This window comes from Erithacus rubecula (assembly GCF_903797595.1).
Source record: "Erithacus rubecula genome assembly, chromosome: 18".
NCBI classification, from domain to species: domain Eukaryota; kingdom Metazoa; phylum Chordata; class Aves; order Passeriformes; family Muscicapidae; genus Erithacus; species Erithacus rubecula.
This window is the reverse complement of record NC_136670.1, coordinates 2,054,636-2,077,444: the sequence shown is the minus strand read 5'-3', so window position 1 is coordinate 2,077,444 and position 22,809 is coordinate 2,054,636. Positions and strand designations below refer to the sequence as shown.

At 48.5% G+C, this 22,809-nt stretch overlaps 2 protein-coding genes across 2 annotated transcripts in view; one reads left to right on the top strand and one right to left on the bottom strand.

The window, feature by feature from the left end:
• The window catches only part of RALY (RALY heterogeneous nuclear ribonucleoprotein), a 113,973-nt gene extending 112,302 nt beyond the window's left edge, over positions 1 to 1,671 (top strand). The window contains 1 exon segment of the mRNA XM_079322029.1: positions 100 to 1,671. The gene's annotated coding sequence lies outside the window, so the exon portion shown is untranslated.
• Positions 1,672 to 10,009: 8,338 nt separating this feature from the next.
• EIF2S2 (eukaryotic translation initiation factor 2 subunit beta) lies at positions 10,010 to 20,479 on the bottom strand. Its single transcript, XM_079322028.1, has 9 exons — positions 20,321 to 20,479; positions 16,158 to 16,344; positions 15,180 to 15,283; positions 14,096 to 14,231; positions 13,714 to 13,814; positions 13,194 to 13,342; positions 12,342 to 12,398; positions 11,851 to 11,936; positions 10,010 to 10,926 (listed from the first exon to the last, which is right to left on the bottom strand). The coding sequence occupies exons 1-9, from the start codon at positions 20,333 to 20,335 to the stop codon at positions 10,751 to 10,753; spliced, it is 1,011 nt and encodes a 336-aa protein (XP_079178154.1). The 5' UTR covers positions 20,336 to 20,479; the 3' UTR covers positions 10,010 to 10,750.
• Positions 20,480 to 22,809: the final 2,330 nt, after the last annotated feature.

Below are 22,809 nucleotides of genomic sequence, written 5' to 3'. Positions count from 1 at the left end.
TGCTCAGCTGGGTCATGGCCAGCCCTTCACCCCCTTTCCTGAGTGACAAATCTCTGGGGTTCAAGGACAGTGCTGTAGCTCCCCCTTCTCTCCTTGCAGCTATGAGCAACAGTGTGAGGAAGGCACGAGGCTAAACCCTGTCCTGGCACGTTGAGCAAGAGCTGAATGGAAGTGCTGCTGTCATCTCTACCTGGCATCCAAAGGAGAAACATGGCCCAACATCCTCCATCCATCTGTAAAGCAAAGGCAAAGAAAACTCATCCTCCCAGCAGATCCCCACCACCCCTGCCATGGATTTGGAGCTCTGCAGCCAGCAGAGGAGGCAGGAGCCTGACTTGCACAACCCAGAGCCACCACAGAGAGCAGGAGAGCAGGTGTGTCCCCAGGGGAGCCAGAGGTGTTCTAGAGCTGCTTGCAGGAGAGCAGAGAGAACTCAGCCCAGCCCAGTAAAGACATTTTTCCTGTGCAATGTGAGAGCCAGAGCATTTCCTAACTGAGGGGAGAGTGGTGTCTCAGTCTGGACAGTTTGTGTTCTTGTGCTGAAGATCCTGTTGAGTCAGAGGCTGTGGGGTGAGCTGTCCTCAGCACGGCCACCTCCTGTCACCTCTCTTGTGCCCCATGAGCTGCTGTGTGTCCACGGTCACCCCCAGTGGAAAGGAGTTGGTGCTGGAGCTGCTGCTGTGCTCTGGGAAGCTGCTTTGAGAGGGAAGGGGAGAGGAAGCTGCAGGAAAGCAAGTGATCCCAAGCAGGGGAGAGCAAGCAAACGTCACCCTTGGTGGTTTGGTGTCCTCGTTCTCCAGCGTGTCAGGGCTGAGCAAGAGTGAGGGGTGCAAGGTGTGGATCAGACCCTGTCCTTGGACCAGCTGCTCCCTGGAAGGGATGTGGAGCAGCCACCTCCTGCAGCCTGGAGCCAGAGACTCAGCCCTTCCCTGGTGCCCACATCTGCTGCTGCCCAGGCAGGAGAGCTGCTCCTGCTGCTGCCTGAGCTCCATGGCCCCAGGCTGGGACAGGGAGCACCCCCAGCACCGAGCATGTGGCTGTGCCAGCACCTCCCCTGCTGCCAGCTGCTCTGCCCTGGGCCTGCTGGGAGCACTGGGCTCCTCCTGGGGCCCTTCTCCTCCTCCCTTCTCCTTCCTGGGCTCATCCTGTTCTCCCGGGTTGGAGGGGCTGAACCTCACACAGCACTTTATTCCCCTTCCCCTCCAGAACACACACACACACACACACACACACACACACACACACACACAGAGTCAGTGCTTGGAACCCAGAGCAGTGTCCACACCTTCCCCTGCCTGGCCAGTCCTTCCCACACAACACCTGCGTGGTACTGAGAGCTCCAGTCTCATCCACAGCATCTCTTGGAAAGGTGAAGGGAAAACAGCTCCAGGGGTGACACCAGCTCCCTGCTGCCACCCTGGAGCACGCATGGCTCTTGAAGCACAAAGTTTTCTTTGCATTTCTCAGTTTGGGCTGCTTGAGGAGGGGTTGGAGAGCCGTGCTTGCCCCGCCCTCGCCCGGTTCCTGTGCAAGGTCTGCACTGAGTTGTCCCCAGCTGTTCTCCAGGCCTGGAGAGATGAGCTGCAGCTTTGGCTGTGAACTGTCTGTGCTGCTGCTGGTTGGGAGAGAGGTGACCTTGTACATACAATCCTGTATAATAAAAGAAAGAAATCGAATTTGCTTCCCTCTATTCTCTCTGCCCTATACACACACTTGTTCTGTTCCAGACATTGTTTCCAAGCCTCAGCTCTGCTCACAGGATTTACTCTCCCTTGCCCAAGGTATATTCCACTGGGTTGAGCAAAACATCAGCCTTCACAGGGGTTCTGGGATTCTCCCCTGGAGGCTTGGGAACTTCTTTGATGCGGGAGAGCAGGGGCCAAATCCAGGCCTTTAATCTCTGGACTTTGCACTGGTCCAACTCAGACTGGAAAAATCTGGCTACTTTGCCAGTTTGCACAAGCCAGCAGTGCTAAAATCTGCTCCTTAAAGCACAGTGTTGCTCTGGTTGGCACCAGAGCACTGTCAGGAGGTACTAGTGACCAGTGGGGAGAATTCCAGAATCCCAGAATGGTTGGGGTTGGAAAGATGACCTTCTTAAAAATCCTGGGGACACCTTCCACTGGACCAAGTTTCTCCAAGGCCCATCCAACCTGGATGGGTTCTTTGTGGCTGAGCCACCATCCAGCCCTGGAGGGCAGAACTGCCTGAGTTCATGGTGAGTGTGAGGTGTTTGAACATCCACCTGTGCATCCCTCCTGCCATCAGCCACCAGCTCTCTGCTGCTGAGTGAGAAAGCAGCAGCATCAGACTGAGGCTGGGTGTCTTTGTGGCTGGAAGGAGGAACAACAGAAGGGGGGGGAAACCCAAAGCCAAACCAAGTCAAACTGGCTGCCCAGAAGATGGAAATCAGCCCAGCCTTCAGTCTGCTGAGCCACGTTGCCAGCTCTGAGCTGCAGTGCCTCAGGAGCTGGGGCTGGGTCACTCCAGCTCAGCTTTGGAGCACAGAGACCTCCCAGCAAACAGCTGCTTTGATTTTGCTCCTAATTTGGGCGGAGAGGAAAGATTTGGGAGCTCTCAGGAGCAGGGCAGTTCACTCTGCTCTTGGCTTGGTGGTGGGGCCCCAAGGAGGTGAGTCCTGGGCTTTGGGTGTTCAGCCAGGTCTGTCTGTGACCCTGCAGAGAGCCCAGGTGAGGGGCAGCAGGGGTGGAAAGGGACACCCCCAATCCTCTCATTCCCCCTTGGGGCCATAAAGCAGCTGCAAAGCTCCCTGTGGCTGCACTGCTCCAGCAGGAGGAAGGGGGGCCAGGAGGGGTCACCCCTGCTCTGAGCATGGTTTAGGTTGGAAAAGCTCTCTAAGGACATCCAGTCCAACTTGCCCAGCTCTGCCAAGGCCATCACTGGCCCATGTCCCCAGGTCACATCACCTCTTCTAAACCCCTCCACCACTGTCCTGGGCAGCTGTTCCAGTGCCCAACCACCCTTTCAATTACAATTTTTTCCATAATATCCAACCTAAACCTCCCCTGGCACAACCTGAGGCCATTTCCTATCCCTTGATATCTGGGAAAAGAGACCAGCCCCAGCCACATCCCATAAAGGAGATTTTCCTTACTCCTACTGTTGTTGCTGATGCATTTACAACCCCATGTTTTACTGTCTTATTTGGCAGTAGCCAGTTAAGTTCAAGTTGAGCTTTGACCCTTCTTATTTTCTCCCTGCATAACCTCATGGCACCTTTGTTGTTGCCCTAAATTGCCTCCCTGCTCTTCCAAAAGTCAAAAATTACTCTTTTCTCCTCAGTTCCAGGCAGAAGTTCAGCCAAGCCAGTGTTCTTCCCCATCTCATCTCAGGCCTTCCAGGCCCTTCAGGATTGTCCTGTCTTACAGAGGTGTGGTCCTCCCCAGGGCCCTTTAAACACCATGACAGAATAAGATGTCAGATCCCATTAGTTCTTGAATAAATGTGAAGGGTCCCACCCTATTTGCACCCAACCTCCTTTTCCATGGTCCAGTGTCCCCACTCCCTGTAAATTGTCCCTCCCTTGCAGGGATGTGGGAAGACAAGGGTTGGGCCAGTCCATTCTCTCCAGAACAAGCCCACAGGCAACAATTAGTTCACCATCTGTATATTGTGAAGAAAAGTGACCAGATAAGCTGAGCAGCTCAGTTGAACATACACAGTTGTCATGGTGTGAGCTGGGAAAAAAAAAAAATAAATAAAGTTTTTGTGAAAGACTTTCCCCACCACCTGCAGAGGGAAAGTCCCATTCCCAAGTGTCCTGGACCTCACCTGGCTTCTCACTTGTGCTGCTGTTTGCTGCCATCCCATCAGTGGCAAAAGTCTCTGTCCCTGCTGCCCTTGCCTGCACCTCTGCAAAGGAAACTGCAATGTCTGAGGCTGCTGCCACGATGGGATGGGATGGGATGGGATGGGATGGGATGGGATGGGATGGGATGGGATGGGATGGGATGGGATGGGATGGGATGGGATGGGATGGGATGGGATGGGATGGGATGGGATGGGATGGGATGGGATGGGATGGGATGGGATGGGATGGGATGGGATGGGATGACAGATGTGCAGGAAGCTTTGGTGCTCTGGTTTTCCCATGCTGGCCTGGACAGGCAGCACAGCAAGGTTCCTCCAGTCCCAGCTGCTCCTTCCATTGCTTCTGGACATGGACAAAAACATCACTGGGGCCAAAATGCCTGCAATCACTCATTCAGTCTGAGTCAGAGGATGCAACAAAATTCCCACTGGCTTTTGTAACTCCCATTAACTTTGATGAGCATCACATTTCTAGGCTGTGCAGCACTTTGGGAACATTTCAGTTACTGCAGCTGTTACAGGACTGTCCTCTGGGGAATTTGTGAGAGCCAGTTCTGGGTCTGTCACAGTGCTTGTATCCCTCCTGCATTGTCTTTTTGCCCCCTGCAGAAGGTTCAATTCCCTCTTCTCAATAAAGTTTTGCATGTGGAGATGTGTTCAGGAACCCCACAGGCTCCTGGTTGAGTGCCAAAAGGACTCAGCCACACTGGGAGTGCCTGTCCTGGTGTCCTGGTTTGAAGGACAGGTGCCTGCCAATAAATGCAGAAGCTTCTCTTTGAAATGGACAATGTAAACTCCCTTCCTCCAAATTATTATTATAATTTTGTAATTAAGAGGCTCTCAGGCAAAGATATGGGAATTAGGAATTACAGTTCTTTACTAGGAAAATTAAAATAGAAATACAGTATTACAAAGAACAATCCCAAACACTGCCAGAGTCAGAATCCAAGCTGACACCCGTCAGTCAGTCAGGGTGGTGGCAGCAGTCCCATTCAATGGTGGCTGCATCCTCCTGCAGTGGCAGATGTGGTTCAGCTGGAGCAGTGCTCCTGGAGAAGGTGCAGTTTTCCTCTGAAGCTCCAGGGATGATGTGGAAAGGTCTGGCTTTCCTCTGGAATCCAGTGGAAAGAAGGTTGTCTTGGTGTCCAAGATCTCAGTTTTTCTCTGGGTAGGAAAGGCTTGGCTCCTGCCCTGGCTGGAGCATCTCCCAGTGGGATGATGGAATTTTATCAGTCATGCACTGGGACTCAATGGGCCAGCAGCAGATGATATCTCCTGGAGGGAGGATGGGCTGTGGAAAGATAAAGATGATTGTCCCAGCTGGTTTAAAGATGTCCCATTAGCAGATAATATGTGCCAGGAGATCAGGGGCACTGCCCCACCCGGCTGCAGCAGATGGTGACAGAATTCACATTTCTGGGCACATCCTGTATTGCAACCCAAGACTCCTGGACAGAGGGCAGGGGTCAGGCTGGACACCCTGCACTGGCCCAGCAAGAAAACACCAAGTTCAGCACCTTTCACTGGCCAGGTTTCCTCCCAGGCAGGGGATTGCTGCTGGCCCAGGGCTGCAGATCCCCCAGAACTCCACGGGTTTGCTCAGAGCTTCCTCCTGCTGGGTGAGCCTGAGCCAGGTGGGGTGAGCAGCTCACCTGGGACATCCCCTCCAGGGCTGCACCAGCTCAGCCCTTCCCTTTGTCCACACAGGCCAGAGCATCCCTGGTGCTGCTTTGGGCCAGCTCAGGAGTCATCTCTGTGCCCACAGCATCTTCAGAAGGACAGAGGGGCTCCAGTCCCAGCACACTGAACTCCAATCCAGGGATGTTCTTGGCCAGGGGAAGGATTTAAATAAAGGTCACCTCCCTTGTCCAGTACAAAGAGTAGAGGGAAACAATGTGCTACAGCACATGGTTTAAATGAATTTTGGGGAAGTGGAGAAGGTGTGGAATTAAACCAAACTGCCATTTGTGGAATATTCAAGACCCCACAGGCAGCCCCAAGCAAGCACTTACCCACCAACAGGGAAACCTCACCTGGAGCCACAGTGACAGCCTCCAGCCACACCTGGAGCCCAAATCACAGGAGGAGAAGCCAGGGCTCTCTGCACAGCTCCTTCAGAACAGAGAAAGCAACCACTCTTCCCTCTCTTGTCCCAGGGTGTCAGGGAGGGTGAGGACAAGGCAGCAAAGAGAAATGTTTTAAGCTTCATTTCAGATGAGTCACATTTCTCAGAACTTTTTTTTCCCCAGTCTTGGTGGGAAAAAGGCAATTTTGGTGCTGAACAAAAACAGCACAAGGCCTGCAGCAGGTTCTGAGGGCCATGAGCAGAACAGAGACATTTCAGCCCAAGAAACAAAAAATGTAACTGAAAATTTATTATTTATTTACCTTCTGTGTGTTATTTTGAAAATGAACCACATTTAGATTTCCTCCCTGTAATAAAGCACCTGTCACTGGTGACAATCAGGGTACAAACTTCTTTGCCATCAGTCCTACAGTCCTGCTCCCCTCCAGTGCAGGGTCTCACACTGAAGAAAGAAATGCACCAAACTCATGGGATAATTACCCAAAGCAGGGCTGGGGGAAGAAACAATGGATTTTAAAAGGGATTTGCTTTCCTACAGAATGAAGAATGTTAGAAAAAGCAGAACTTCTGAGTCCAGAGAACAACAGTGGGAGATGCCATGGAGGGAGGGATGGAGGTACCACTTATACCTGTGGGTACTGGGCAGCAAAATTTATCCCAACACAGAGGTAAAGCAGTGACTGCTTTATTCCAGAATTCTGCAGGTGTCTGCAATGTGCAAAAAGGAAAAAGGATGGACAGCAATCTCAGGAAGCAAGGAATGAGCCTGTCCTTAAAAACTGAAGGCTGGCTGAATGACCTTTGATGGCACTGCCCTGTCTTCATCACTGATATAGGTAAAATAATGAAAGGGATAAAATAATGACTGAAAGAGCTGCAAACACCAAACTTCTTAGCCCAGGGACTGAAGCCAGGTGAGGTCCCTTCAAAGGAAAGGCTTGTCCAGGTGAGATAATGTGTGTTAAGGATCAGCATCAGGCCCTGAATTTTAGGAGGAAGATATTGCCATTAAACATCTTCTCAAATGGCTTTTTTCTTCTCCTGTCACAAGATCATTTAAGCAACTAATCAGAGCAACCTTTCTGCTCCCTCAGCTCCCTGCATTTGGGGGAAAGGACACATGGAATTGTGTTCCTTTCTCTGCCACAGGATTTGACTGTTCACACAAAATCCTTTCAGCTATTAACCCAAACTGGAGCCACTTGAGTATTCCCAAGGTGGACAAACCCCTGGAACCAGAGCAGGCTGTGAAATGCCAAATGTCCCTACAGAGAGCAGAATGAGGGGCAGAGCCAGGCAGGTCCAGCCCTACCCTGGCTGCTCCCATGGGCACTGAGGGAATCCAACACTCTGCAGCTCCAGCTGGCACTGCTGCAAAAATGAGGAAAGGTTTTCACCAGGACAGGCTTGCCCTGTTCCCCCTGTGACCTGGGTCCTCTGCTACTCTGGCATCCAGGCACTGACCTTCACTACAGCAGGAAACCCAGAAAATCCAGTCATTCTTGTAGGAGCTGGAGAGGCTTTGCAGTTTGCTCTCCAGCCAGACTGAATCTGGACTGCTAAATTCTTGTGCTTTCTGTTCAATGTTTGCCTTCAAATCCTTCTCACAGCCTGGCCTCTCACCTTCTTGGATGCTATTCCAGTAATCTGGAATAAACCTCTAGGGGAAAACTGAGCACAGGGCAGAACAGAGAGCTGGAGGTGTTATGCAGAAGATGAACAGATACATTCTAATGATTTTCAGCTGTCAGCATCACACTCGACTTCCCATTTTCTTGATTTTCAGGAACTTCCTGCTGTTTCAATTCCTGTATTTCCCTCTCTCCCCCAGCCACCACCACAGGTCGTTTCACCTGATTAAAGCTCAACACCCCCTGCAGTTTGTGACAAACCCTGTCCCGGTGGCAGCAGCTTTGAAAATCTGCTTTTTTTGTCTCCTTGCTGACAGCCCCAGGTGCCCCAGTCTCCCTGAGAAGCTGCCCCAACCAAACCAGGGATCTCGGGGTGTGGGGGCCATACCTGGAGGATGCTGCACAATGTCACAGTCCTGGGACCAAGCAGGAACTCCCAGCTCTCCATGGAGCCATTTCAGAAATGCTCCTCCTTTACACCAGCTCTGGTTACTTATAATAATGAATAAATTCTTGCTCTGGCCAGAAGCTCCCAGCCATGGAGTTTATTCTCACTGATTTTCATAGTAGCCACCAGTGATTTCAGAACAGAAGCACACAAGCCCCAGGGCAGCTGATCCCACTGGATTTGTGCTCAGTTAGGGAATGAGATGTTCCCATTTCCCTGGTTACTTCAGGGATATGAGCAAGGTCCCCACTTCTTGGAGCTGCAACCACCTGAGGGTGGAGATAAAATCATATTGTGGCAGAAGTGGGGATAAAAAGATTATTCTTCCAAGGCATCAGTAAATCTCAGGCTGACTGACCACAACTATTGTTTGTTCTCCCAGCACTTCCAGGGACAAGTCTTAGATGATTTACTCTTCACTGTTCTGGGCTGGAAGATGTTTCACCTTCACTGCTGGGAAGGAACAGCCCTGCATTGCTCAGATTACCTGGATCGGGTGGAGAACTGGGCATGGCAAAATCCATAGAGAGAAGCAGCCCAGCTGTTGGTCAAACAGGGACATTCAGTATTTAAAATCTGGCTCCCACATCTACACACAGCCAATTTCCAGCTCAGAGAGAAAAAAACATGGACAAAGCCAGCCAGCTCTGCCTGCAAAAAGGCATCTGCACACAGATCAGGGCAACCACAGCCACCCCTCCTCTTTTAGGAGCTCCATTCTTATTCTGCTTTCTCACAGCCAGCTCAAGTAAAACTTTTGCCTCTGAACACAACTGCACTTCAAAGTCACATCAGCCTCACAAGCAGCATGAGGCATTTGTGTTCATATTTGAATGCACTCTGGAAGTTTTTCCTAAAAAGAATAAACCCCAGCTGCTATCTGCTCTCAGACTGACTTTTTCTGCATTAGTGAGGTCATTGCACAGCAGGATCTGAGCCTACAGCTCCACATGGTGCACTCGAGTATCAGTCATTAAAAAACCTCAGGGTTTCATGCCCAGACTCAAAGCACATCTACAAAATACACCTATGAAACTCTCCTGCAAGCCAGAGCTCACAGCTGAGAGGTTGGAACAATGAGTTATTCCTTTATTAACTCGGATCTTTGTGATCTAATTTCACTAAATCAAACTTTTCTTTATAGCACTGAAATAGAGCACCAGCTCAAGGCCCCAGTGTATTTTTAAAAGTATGTTAAAGGTATTTGATCCAGGGAAAAACAAGCATTTAAAAACAAAGTATCTTTGCTCTTCAGCTATTTCAGGGTGTCCCACCAGCAAGTCACCAAAACAAAAAAGCAACTCGCACTTCTCCAAGGTTTTACTCCCAATGGGAAACTCTTAGCTAGAGGAAGAAACAAGAATACAACAATAATGTTACAAGAGGCACTGATCCTGGCTTTATTCACTTTAAGATACATCCAACATTGTTATAGCTCACTTGAAATTCAAATGCTTTCAAGAAACCAACCATAAAACCTTGATTTTTCACCTTACAGCACTGTCAAAGTTTCAAATAGCAAGTGAGTGACTCCCCAGCAATACTGTGCTCTGTGTTAACATACAAAGGTTAAAACTTAGTAGAAACCCTTCAAGTTGTGGTGTTTGCTGTATTGCCTTCAGAAGGACCAGCTCCCCTGGGGAGGAGGCTGCTCCCCTGACCTGCAGGGGTGGCTGTCCAGGGCCCTGAGCTGCTGCACCTTTCCCTCCCCCAGGACATTGTGGCAATCAAGTGACAACTGTCCCCACTTCTGCAACCCCGGGGGGACCTTCACTCCCCCTCTGCATCTTTGCATCCCCAGCTGGAACAACTTCTACACAAAACTCAGCCAGGACAGCAGTGGGTGGCCCTCAAGGTCACTGACAATGCCAGCTGAGGAAAGGCATGGGAAGATCCTGAAGCAGAAAGTGTTAATTTGGAACCCAAATTACTTGGCAGTATCTCCTGCAAATTCAAGATTTATAGAAGACTGTGTTGCAGCCACCATACAATGACAAACCTACTATTTCTTTGTTTTCTGCTGCATTTAGATTCTTTTTAAAGTGATGAAGAGTGCAGGACTTCAGAAATATAAACGTTTCTCTATTAGAAATTGCAAAATTTAGTACAATGACACTATGAAAACTTACAGTACAGTTTATTGATTCTGTGTTAAGATTCAGCACCAGTCCGGTGTCTGAACTCTCTCAGAGCTATTTTTGCCTAATTAAGCAGTACCAGCATGTGCTGACCCCCCTGACTGTGCACAAGCAGGAGCAGGGCTCATGGTGGCCTGTCAGCCCTGGGACTCTGTCACTGGTTTCTCTGCTTCATGACAGCATAACTAAAACAAGCCTGTTATGTAAAAGCAAAATAACCTTTATCTAAGAACTTCATTCTGGGTCTTGGACATAGCTCAGTGACAGGATCTGCAGAACAACACACCAACCATTCCCACCAGTGTTGGAAGAAGAAACTGAAGGAAAAATCCAAATCCAAGACACTCACTGTTATAGTATCTTTAATTTATCTCGTGTTTTACAGAAGTCTGAACGGATTAAAAAGCACCTCCTTTCCCACCACGCTCCTTACAGTCGGTAAAATATATTCAATGAGCAAATGTACGTGAACAGCTCGAGGATCTGCATCTCGCAAGGATTTCCCAGACCCAATCAATCAAAGAGCCAAATCCCTTGTGGTTTTTCCAAGCCGGCTTTAATACACGGCTGCCATCGGCCGCCGCCAAGCTGCGCAGTCCCATCTGGGCGAGCCCAGCTAGTTGGCTTTGGCACGGAGCTGGGCCCTCTTGCCGGTGACAGCCTGGAAGCCGGTTTTGATGCTGGCCACGGAGCAGCGCGAGTGGCAGGTCTCGCACTGCAGGAAGTACAGGCGCGTGTCCTTCTGCAGGATGGTGTCGGGGGAGCGGCACGTGTGGCAGGTCACGTACTCCTCTGTGGGCAATGACAGGTTAGTGTGCACTGGGCCCTGCAGGGCAGCTCCACCAGCTGCGAGGGGCTGGTTATCAACACCTACACATCGCCCCCGGCTAAGGAACAGGAGGGTTTGTGGGGTTGTGGCCATCACGGGCCAGGGAGAATCTGGAAGGATTTTTGCACTCTGGCTTTCTCAGGCTCAGCTAGGATTTTTCCCAGGCTAGAGCTTCTTTCTCTACTGTAAATGTGAGAGAAAGAATCATGACAAAAGATAAACACCTGAGAAGCCTGGGACAAGAGTGTCTCCTTCTCTGACCAATGAACTATCTATATTTTGTTTTTCACAAAATGCCTTATTTAAGGCAATGACTTTCTTCAATAAATTGCTCTTTCTTACACCATGCAAGAGAGTGCCACGTTACTGTGTCCTTTCACCACTCTGCAACCCCATATACAGTAACATGTGGTACTCTGTGCACTGACACTGGTTTGAAGTTAGCAACCAGTACAGACTGGTGTGGCCTGAGCTCCTTTGCTGAGGCAGCACTGCCAGGTGTCAGCAGCTCTGCCACTGACACAGCACTAAAGCAGGATTTGTGACACATCATCTGACTCCTCTGACCAGCTGTGGCACACAAACATTGCATCTGTCAATTCATGGGTACAACAGACTGCAAAATTAACAATTGCTGCTGTTTTCCACAGTCCTCATCAAAGCCAAGATATGAAGCTCACATGAAAACAAGCAGTTTTTAAATGCTCTGCTTTCCTTGGCACATTTTAGTGCAGGACAGAGCAGAACCACCTGTATTTGTATTATTCAATGACAAAGGAAAGCTGTGGCTCCTCAGCCTCCTCCATGGTGGGCACACACCTGGGCCATGCATGGGCAGCACAAAGGGCCTGAGAGAAATCTGCAGTGGGAAAGGGAGTTCTACTTACTGATATATCTTCTCAAGACATTTTCTATCTGTTTTTGCTGGAATCTTCCTTTGATTACCAGTTGGTTGTTACCATCTATTGAACCACTAATTGAAAAGAAAAAATAATTATTTGATTTGCAGGTGTGAAGCATCAAAACAAATCAGAAACATGAAGCAAAATAAGATGTGTTCCTCAAGAAGAGCACATCCACAATTGTGTTGTAGGGAGTAAAATGCACAATTCTGAGGTACTTAGAGCTACTTCCTACAGGGAGTTTTGCCCAGGCACAACCCTCACCTGCCTGTCTCAGAGGAGTGAACAAGACCATTCCCTTGGAGTTTCCCTCTGTACCTCCTCACTAAAATGTTCTCTCCTCAATCACCCAGCACAGCACTGAAGTGCAGGGAACAAAAGCCTCATTTTCCAGCACATCTATACAGATCTAACCCCAAAAATGTTATATTTAACCAATAACAAGCCTAAGCACACACATAACCCAGCAGCCTTACCTTGTACCCAATTCTGCCAACAAAAACGCCAGGAGATGTTTTGGCTGACGATGTAATCTAAAAATAAAGTAAGGAAATGTTTAATCTTCCCCCTTCAGAGAAATTTGGTATTTATACAGGACTGACAGGGTAAATCCAACTTATTTTCAAAGGGAGCAGTGCCAGGGGTCTGCAACAAGGAGCACACACACAGTGAATGAAGACACAAGAAAACTGAACAGTCCACACAAAAAAACCTCCCACTATCCCAAACTCAAAATTACAGCAACTAGTGAAAAGAAGTTTTCCATTAAAGATTTTTCATTCTTAGTGTCCCATCCCCCTAAAAAAACATGAAAAGCTTCCCTCAATGCACAACCCAGATCCTCAGCAGGGTTTCACCAGGTCTGTTTTCTGGCACACTTCTGATACCCATCTGATCTGCATTCCCAGGAGTGCTCAAAAAGAACAGAACTGCCTTCACAAGACATAACTGAGACACAGATATCCCTGCAGGAAACAGTGGGAAAACTCTACTGGAGCCCATATCATTTAGCAAGAGAACAGTATTTGTAGCCAGCTCAAATTAGAACTTTTCCCACCCTTCTCCTCAAGGCTTGCACATAAATGTCACTGGTGACCCAACTTGAGAGAAGCCAATGAACTCTGCAAGTTTCAGCCCATGTACCATTTTTGTAATTTAAGTACAAAATTAGAAATTCTCAATAAATCACGTCCAGAAATATCTTCTCACAGAGAAATGCAACGAGCTCTCTGAAAAAGAGACACTTGCCAGAAAACTCTGCCTTCAGCACAGGAGCACAGAGCAGTGCATCCATCTGCTATCCCTGGGAAATCCAAAGGGGAACTTACAGTTTGCAGATATCTGTGAAGTTGACAAAAGACGTTTTCTTGGTCCCTACTCTCACAACCTGCGGGGGCTTCATGACGAATTTCCGCTTCTCTCCAGCCACCATGTCCGGGTTCTTCTCGCGCATGATGTTAAACACTCTATTGAGCAACTGCAAAAGAAGGGATGCACAGCACTGAGCATCTCACCCCTAACAGCCACCTGGAACAGTTCACAGTGAGCATCACACTGCCTCTGCCTACAGCATTGCCCCACCTGCCTCAGAGCACATTTAAAACCTTCTGATCAATTCACAATCCCAACACTGCTCCCCCAAGGGTTTGCTCTGCCCATGGCAGAGGTGTCTGAACCACAACCAATGTGAAAATTACTGTGATAGAAGACATGCCTTGTTAGCTTCTGCTCAAGAGCCTCTGACTACAAGCCCTTGACTATGAAGTTAGAAATAGGAAATATGAGCATAAGGCTCTACTGATGCAGATGAACATGGAAAATATGTTTTAAAAGTCTCTGGAACATTACCTCATCATATGTGTAGTCCCTTTCTGAGCCTGCCCACGCAGGTCCTGACTGAAGACTAAAAGAAATTCCATCATCTTTTTTGCTATCTTCATCCTCAAATGCTGTAAAGAAAGTTTTTGGGGATTCATTAAGAAATATTCTTTAAACTCATGCTTACATGATTTGTAAAAGGTACACAGGAGAAAATTCCACTAAGATGTAGACTCAAGTCTTCTCTGTCAGCAGGAGACACCAGCACTCATGGGAAATTTATACAGTGCTTTTATAGAACATTTTACCAATAAATTTTGGAACAAAAAAGGCATTTGAACAGAACTTATTCACATACAAGGTGGACTACATTTCACTTTCAAAATCTCACAGAGTTAGGTTATACTTCTACCTTCATCCTTCTCCATTATCTCATCTTCATCTGGAAACTTCACATTCTTCTTTTTCTTCTTTTTATTGCCCAGCATAATATCAAGGTCATCTTCAGGTTCCACTGTCTCTGGCACATCCCCTTCAATTTTCAATTCCTGCAAAGTAGTAAGAGTGTAGTTTATCCAGTGTTAACCCCAACATCAAAAATAACACCAGCTGCACTACAGAGGTGAATACTGGTGACATCCACCCCAAGCCTGAAATCCAACAGGTGAGAATGGAATTCCAGCATGTTCAAGAGAGTCCTGTATCCTGCACTACTGCCATGAGCAGGGCCAGATTTGTACTTTCTGGCTAGCCAGGAACAAGGTCAGGCTGCACTTTAAGGCAGCAGCCATCTGAGGCCAGGAGGGAACAAAACACTCCTCGTGGTGGCACTCAGGGAAAGCAAAGCTGTGATACACTCTAATTTGTTATCACAATTCTGCACACTGAAAGAACACAGAGCAAGTATTTTGTCTTCTGAGCCAGATTAGAGGAACATTTTCTTCCCCAAAAGGCAGAATCTAAAGAGAAGGTTTATGTATAACATTACATTTCTCTGTCCTCTTGCTCTCTGGGCTTGCCAGTTACACTGACATGTGATACAAAAACACTACTTGGAATAAAACTTGAGAAGAGTAAAAATATCTTGTACACCTTCTGGAACACAGCACAGTAGCCAATCCTTTCTAAAGAAAACACCAGAGTGAAAACAGATTTCTTGGCAGATATGGGCACTTTATTTGAAGTGCTGGCCTTTAGAGGACTGTTCTGTGTGTGTCTTCTGACATCCAGCACCCTCTCTAACCCCAAAAGACAATTAACCTTGAGGTTAATCAGCTCTCCCTACAGACTGGTGAATTATTTGCTCTTTCAGAGCAGGCAGGTTTTTCCACTTCTGGACAAAAAGCCCAGGCAGGAGCAACAAAAAAAGAGAAAGACACAAAGTTTAGTTATGAACTGCACCAAGACACAATGATAAGACTTGAGACAACTCCTGCACTGCCAATCTCAAGAAAATGGAAGCAAGAGAGTTTTCAGCCATAGTTATGTAAACAAACCTTTACACCTTCTTCTGCTTCATCTATATCAAATATCTTTTTTGTTTTTTTCTTCTTTTTCTTTTGATTGAAAAAGTTTAAGTCATCCAAGTCATCTGTTGTATCTAAAAAACAAAAACAAAGGATTGCCTAAAGAAGTGTAACTGTAGAAACAGCTCAGATATGAAGCTTTCTAACTCATACCCAAGGCTTTAAAACATTACAGTAAGACATGAGCAACTATCTGTAACCCCTGTGGACATCCTTCAGGTTTGAAGAGATCATTCCACTCTGCCCCCAAATATTGTTTCAATATCTCCTAACTGTGTATTTTGATTCTTTCTACTGTACAAGATAAAATAGTCACTTTTGTCATTAGAGATGCTTGGACAAAAAATGAGAAGTGCAGGAGGAAGTTTCCTTGGTCTGCAGCAGGAGCCAATTTTATCAACAAACTGGATTTCAGTTAATGGCATTCTCTGAATTAGGCAATCTTGAAATGACATTGGCCTCAATTTAAAAAGCAAGCTTTTATACACAATCACACACTTCCTGAAAGATTCCAAAGAACATTCTGGTTATCACATTCAGAACTGTACAAAAACTACAAACTCCTTTAACCATGTTTCAGTTATTCACACTATTGCTTACTTGGTCAAATGAAAAAGAGCCATAATTGTGGAATTACAGCAACAACTGCACGTGGAAGATTTAAAACTTTACACCACTTCAGAGAGCCTCTTTCCAGTGCTTTACACAAAGGACTGCTTGAGTCAGAAAACTGGAAATTACTAAAGCCCCTGGGAGCTTGGTGATGTCTGTGAACATGGTTGCAAGCAGGAGGGCAATCTGCCCTCCAAACAGGCAGCAGAGACTGCTCACAAATCTCTGAACAAACCAAGGCTCTGGCACTATATTTTGGGATGCCAAATTCTGGAAACTGGGTTTGTGGTCCCAAAACAGCACCTCTGAGAGTTTATCTGCATGGATTCACTTTACCTTTCTTCCTGCTGTCTTCTTCATCTGCTTCAACATCTTTGTCTTCTGTTGGCTCTGGTTCAACTTCCTTTGTTTCTGATTGCTGAGTCTCTTCTGTTTGTGGGTCTCCTCCTCCTCCTTCCTCATCCAGCATGAAGGGCTTCTTCTTTTTCTTCTTCTTCTTGCTCATAGTAGGATCGAAAATCATCTGTAAAAGTCAAGAGCTCCTTAGAAGCTCAATAATCACCGCCCATTTAGTATTTGTAACAATTTCTCCAAACTGCTCCCCGGCTTCAAACTCAACTGTGGCAACTACAAGGGAAAACTGACAGAGTTCACAGCATCTGCTACTTTTCCTGTACCCCAAGTCTCCTGTCACCTACTTATTAGTGCAGCTGAAAATACCTTAAAGCTACCATCTCTATTTTATGACCATTATGGACTCCAATTTTGCAGTAATACAGCACCACTCAACACAGAGAATTTAACCCCACCAAAGCACATAGTCTGATCACACATCACTTCCACTTGTGAGACATATAAATTCCCAGATTTATTCTGAGCAGGATTTGCCAATAACTCTCTTGACAAGAACACTCTGGATGAGAAAGAAACCTAGAAGGGGCTGGTGTTACAGCAAGACCTGCATCAGCTCTGAACACTGAAATGGCAAAGGTCTCACCCTCCTCCCGCCCCAGACTGAATACAACCTCAGACACTGGGTAATTAAAAGCTGTTAACGAGCTCTCTAGCCAGCAAAGCAGCTTAATTCACCTTGTCTGGCTGTGAAGAAGGCACTAACCCCAGACTCACTTTTAACCTATTCATCATCTGAATGAGGGACTTTTCCCAACACATTAAAGCCTTTTATTTCACTTCAAACACAAGTTGACATCCCAGCTGTTGGTCAGCTTGTTACACACATCTGCCTATCACATCTGGACTGTCACACCATGGTATATATTAAATACAACCATTTTAGACACTTTCTCCAATGTTTCTTATCCAGTAATGGAAGAATGTTCTCACAGGGCTGTACTTCACCATCATAAACACCCTCATCGAGGCAAGAGCCAGCACTTCACTAAGGAGCAGTTCTCCAACTTCTTGCCCAGCTACCCCCTGAAGTCTGCTGGTTTCCTCTCCCCATAACACCACCTTTCCTTGCACTTCTCATTCTCCTACCCATGCTGTTCTTGAGACATTCTTCCCGTTTTCTGAAACATACAGCCTCTACTAAAGGCATCAATCTGCTCATATGGGTGTCTGCAGCACAACATCCCCAAAGCCTGCACATTTATGTGCCACTGAGGCTTTCAGATGCTGAAATGGGTCTTTAGTTGCACAAACTGTGCTGGAATGATCTTCAAGAGTTCTGCCAGAGGGCTTCACACCACTGCCTAAGGAAGCAGCAGAAGAATCAGGCTGCTGCAATGCACAGAAATCACAGCATGTCCAACTGGTTCCACGTCTGCTTCCTCCTGGAGCTCCCCAGGCTGCTGGGACAGCAGAGAGCTGTCTGCATGGCACAGTGCACAGCCTCGGGATCAAGCACAAGTGCCTGACTCATCTCCATGAAGATGCTCTGCAAGACTCTGAAGAGGATTTTATTGTCTCATGTGATACAAACTTAGGATCAGATGTAACAGTTTCTAAGAAGGAACCAGCTCACCCAACCCAAATCACTCTTTTTGTGAAGGAAAAGTCATCTGAACCTCCATAAAGGATCTCTTGTGTCTACAGAGACAGAGTGTCTGCAGCCTAACCACACTGAACTGAACACACCAAGATAGCTCCTGGATGCAGGAGATTGGTTTTCAGCTTTAAACACAGGTGGCCTTGAGCAGGGCAAGCCAGGCTTGTGCACACCCAGCACCCACCCAGAACCAGTCACACTCCACAGCCTGAGGAGGAATAGGCCTAGCCTGAGATATTTTGTTCACCAAGGGCTCCAACAAGCACTCAGCAGAAATCTTAGGTCACATTTGCTTTAACAAGTCATGACATAAATGAATCAGCCTGATAACTCAGCTGGTCGTGTTCTGGCTTTGAGGCAGGTGTTTCCAAACTTTCTTTATTTCTTTTCTCTGCTCAACACATTGGCTTAGTCCGAACCTTATGATACCATTTAGTGCTGGCAAACTACAAAGTTGCAGTTTTTTTACTGAAGTAACCTAAGCTCCCAGAACAAACACAACAAACCTGGACACTTCTCCTGCGTGAAAAGAATTATAAATTCCCATCCTGTTCCTGCTCTCAGAGCCAAACTCCCACATAGGGTTTTCTCCTCTGCAGACCACATGGCTCCTTCTCACAGTCATCTCCATATACCTGCTCCTTACTTCAAGTGTCTGCACAGACAAAATCCCAGCTCACAAAAAATTAGCAACTGAACAAACAGAAGGGGGAAACAGAATCAAAGTTTCACAGGCCAAATGCAACTCAAGATTGAAGCCAGTGATCCCCTGAACTGCTGTGGCAGAGAAGTCACAAATAAATCCCATTTCCCAAGTCTGAATAAACAGAGGCATATCTAAGAAGCAGATATGACCCCTGCCCTGATCGAGTCACTTCAGGTGTCCTTACACTACCCTGACTTATGTCTAGGGTGAGGGGCAAAATTACTAACAGCAAACAGCACTGAAATTTTCTGGCTGCTCAAAACACAACACTCTAATATTATGGCCTGAAGCTTCACAAAACTGCAGGATTCAAAGAACTTTCAGATCTTCAGTAGGATTATGTATTTTGTAGGTTTTTAATAAACAAAACAGACATTAACAGACCACTTCCCCCCACAGACTGGCCCAGTGCTGCCCCTGATGTGCCCCAGCTCTGGGCAGCCCTGAGGGATGTTCCCAACGAGTTTCATTCATACACTGCTCTGAAAACTTTAAGCTACAGCTCAACACAATGAAGTTCTTACCATCTGTCCCAGTTTCCAGTGTTAATTTGTCTTCAATTGTCTTCACCCTCCTCGACTTCAGAGGCTTTAAAAACTTTCACTAATATCAAAGTACTTGGCTCCCAGCAACCAGAGACACAGAAGTTCTGGAAGGCACCTGCACTCACTGCACAAGAGCCTGAGGAACAGTGCCAGCTCAGCTGTGTCATCTGCCATCATCTTTATTCTCTGTCACATAAAGTAGCCCAGAAATGGAACTCCACTATGGATCCCAGGAATCACCTCAAATTAATCCACTATGTAAGAAATCCCACTTTACTGACACAAACTAAATTCAAACCATGAACTGCTCCGTGGCCCTGTGATCCCCTGAGTCAGACAGCACCTGATGCAAGCATTCCTGAGTGCAAAAACAGCCCAGACATGAGACCTGCAGCTCCCACGACACATTTCGGCACAAAAATGCAACGTATTCATTCTAGACGTTAAAGCAGCTGAGTAAGCCAGTCACAGCTACCACTAAAATAAGTCGTAATTACACCAGTTGTATGACGCAGGACAAGCCTGTCTCCAAGGCTTGAGTGATCACTTTGCTCTGAAGGAAACAAGCCACACAGGTATTTTAAATAACACCAGAGAAAAGACACAAGGCCAGAAGCAGTCATCTCCTAGATCCAGCCAGAGCAGCTTCTCACGGGAAACTTTCCTTTTCCCTCCATGAGAGCACTGGAAATGAGGCCAGTAAAGCTGCAAACACAGGGCATTTACAAGAACTGAAAGAAAAATTTCTCAGACACGGATGTATTAACGTCCCTGGTACTGTGCCTAGACAAACACCACCAGATGCGGAAAACGTGAAGTTACCATTTGTTCAGATGTTGCTATTCGGCTCTCAAGGTTAAAAGCCGAGCTATTAAAGCTCCAGAAGCGAGCAGTAACTGCCTAAACGCTGCGTTTCGCTGGAGAGCGCGGAACACGATGGAGGAGCGGTTGCGGTGCCATCTGCCTCCCTCTCCGGCTTCCCCGTGCCAGGGGCGGCCGCCGGCAGCACCCCGGAGCTCCAGGAGAGCTCCAGGCCTTCCCCGGACTGCGGCCCCAGCAGCCAGCCGCGGGTCCGCCGGGGCCCGGCCCGCGCCCCCCGCCCCGGCCCCGGCAGGGCGGAGGCCGCGCTCGCCGCAGGCCTCAGGCCCGGCGCCCACATGGCGGCGGCCCCGGCGCGGCGCGGCCCCCGGGCGCGGCTCTCTCGCGTGTGGCAGTGGCGGAGGCCGGCGGGTCTCACCTCGTCGCCGGACATGTCTGCGGCGGGGCCGCGGGCCGGAGTCGGGGGCGCTCGGTGCCGCGGGGTCAGTCCGTGCTCGGCTCTTGCATCAGCGCCGCGCGCCCGCCCCGCCCCGCGCCTGCGCGCGCCCGCCGCGCCGCCTCGCGCGACTTGCGGCGTTCCCGCGCTGCGCACGCGCCGGGCGGCGGCGGGAGCGCCGAGGGGCGGGGCGGGGCGGGGCGGGGCGGGGCGGAGCTCCTGCCGCCGCTTTGGGCCGGCCAGGGGAGCCCGGCACGGACCCGGCTCGAGGGAGCACAGTGCAGCGTCTGGGCTAAACTGCCAGCTCCAGCACGGCCTCCCAGAGCACATCGCACGGGATGGCGTCCAGACACTTCTGGAATATCTCCAGTGAGGGAGACTCCACACCCTCCCTGCGCAGCCTGTTCAGTGCTCGGTCTCTGCACAGGAAAGAATTTCTTCCTCCTGCCCAGCTAGAAGTTCCTGGCCATCAGCTCCTGCCCGTGGCTCTGGTGCCATTGCTGGGCCCTGGAGCAGAGCCTGGGCCCTGCTCTGCCCCTCCTGCACGCAGGGACACCCGGGGCTGAGGGCCCCTCTCAGCTGGGGCTCCTCTCCAGGCTGAACAGCCCCGGGTCCCTCGGCCTTTCCTCATCAGGAAGATGCTCCAGGCCCTTCCTTATCTCTGCAGCCTCTGCTGGCCCTGCTCCTGGAGCTCCATGTGCCCCTTGTCCAGAGGAGATCAGAGCTGGGCACAGCACTCCAGATGCTGAGGAGAGGGGCTGCATCACTCCCTGACCTGCTGACAATGCTTTTCCCAGTGCTTCCCAGGATCCCAGTGGCCCCGTTGGTCACAAGGACACTGCTGGCTTGTGCAGAATCTCCCCCAGGTCCTATTACACAACACTGCAACCCAGCAGGTTGGTCCCAGCCTGTGCCGGTGCCTGGGGCTGTTCCTCCCCAGGTGCAGCTGTGTAGTCCCTTGCTGAATTTCAGAAGGTTCCTCTCTGCCCATCTCTCCAGCCTGCTGAGATCCCTCTGAAGGGATGCACAGTGACCCTGATGGGGAGGCATCAACTACCTCATCCAAGGCATTGATGAACAGATTCAACAACAGTGGGGCCAGGGGTGAGCCTTGGGGGACACCACTAATGACAGGCCTCCAGCTGTGCCACTCTTCTTTCTGACCAGCTTGGTGTTGGAATGTTTACATTCCCATGCAAGTCTCCTTTGCTCACTGAGCTTTTCCTGACCTGGCTCTGTACAGAGATTTCCACCATATCCTAAAATTGAGCCCTTGATGTCTCTAATGGGACATGCTGTTGTAAATACCCCATTGTCAGAACATCGTGGGCTTTTTTGTATGTAAGAATGTACATTCTTTTGCTGTTTAATAATATGAAGACATCTTTGGAGATCATGGCTTCAGGGGCACAGTCTGTTGCTGTGGCAAGGAGCTTGTCCTCACTCTTGAATGCAGAATCACAGGAACAATTAGGCTGGAAAAGGCCTCTGAGATCATTGAGTCCAAGCTATGAGCCAACACCCCAATGTTAACTCAATCATGGTATTGAGTGCCACATCCAGTATTTCCTTATGCACTTTTAGGGATAGTGACTCAATGACAGTGACAGGGACAATGACCTCCCTGGGCAGCCCATTCCTATGCCTAATCACACTTTCTGTGAAGAAATTCCTCCTAAACAGCTTAAAGCCCCCAGGCATGTGTGATGTACCAGCTGGAAAAGGGAGCTGACCTTGTGAGCTTGTGTGGGTACAGGTTGGTTGGTCAGCCTGTGTGATCCCCAGAACTGGAGATTTGTGGGTGCAGGAAAGGACTCTGGAGAGTGTCTGATCCAAGCTCCTTGCTCATACAGGGGCAGCAGGAATAGGTTCCTCAGGACCTTCTGGGTTTTTAATATCTCTAAGGATGGGACCACCAAAACTTCTTTGAGCAACCTGTTCCATCTTCACAGTAAGATGTCTTTGTTCTCTCTTTAAGCAGAATTTCAGCCTGTCTCTCCCGCCCCAGAAGAGTCTGGCTCTCTTCTATTTTCCTCTGTACACACTGATATGATTGTCCTGAGCCTTGTCTTTATAAGTTGAATGACCAGGCTCTCTCAGCTTCTCCTCATATGTCAGATTCTCCAATCCCATTGTCATAAAATCACAGAATGTTTTGGGTGGGCAGGGACCTTAAAAATCATCTACTTTGAACCCCCTGCCATGGGCAGGAACACTTTCCTCACTCCATGTCCCTAATAACACCTAATGAAAGAACATGGCACCAGAGAAAACAGCTATTTACCACGAGGTGTTAAAATTCTGCCTCCCAACTCTGACATTTAAAGGTCATCTGTTTCATGCAAGGTATAGTATTAGAGCAGGCAGAGCCAGCAGCCCAAACATTGTTACAGGGTTTGTTTTACATTTTAGTATTTCCAGACAATTTGAATTCTTGAAGGCCCATAATAACTTCCCATTAGGTGATGTAA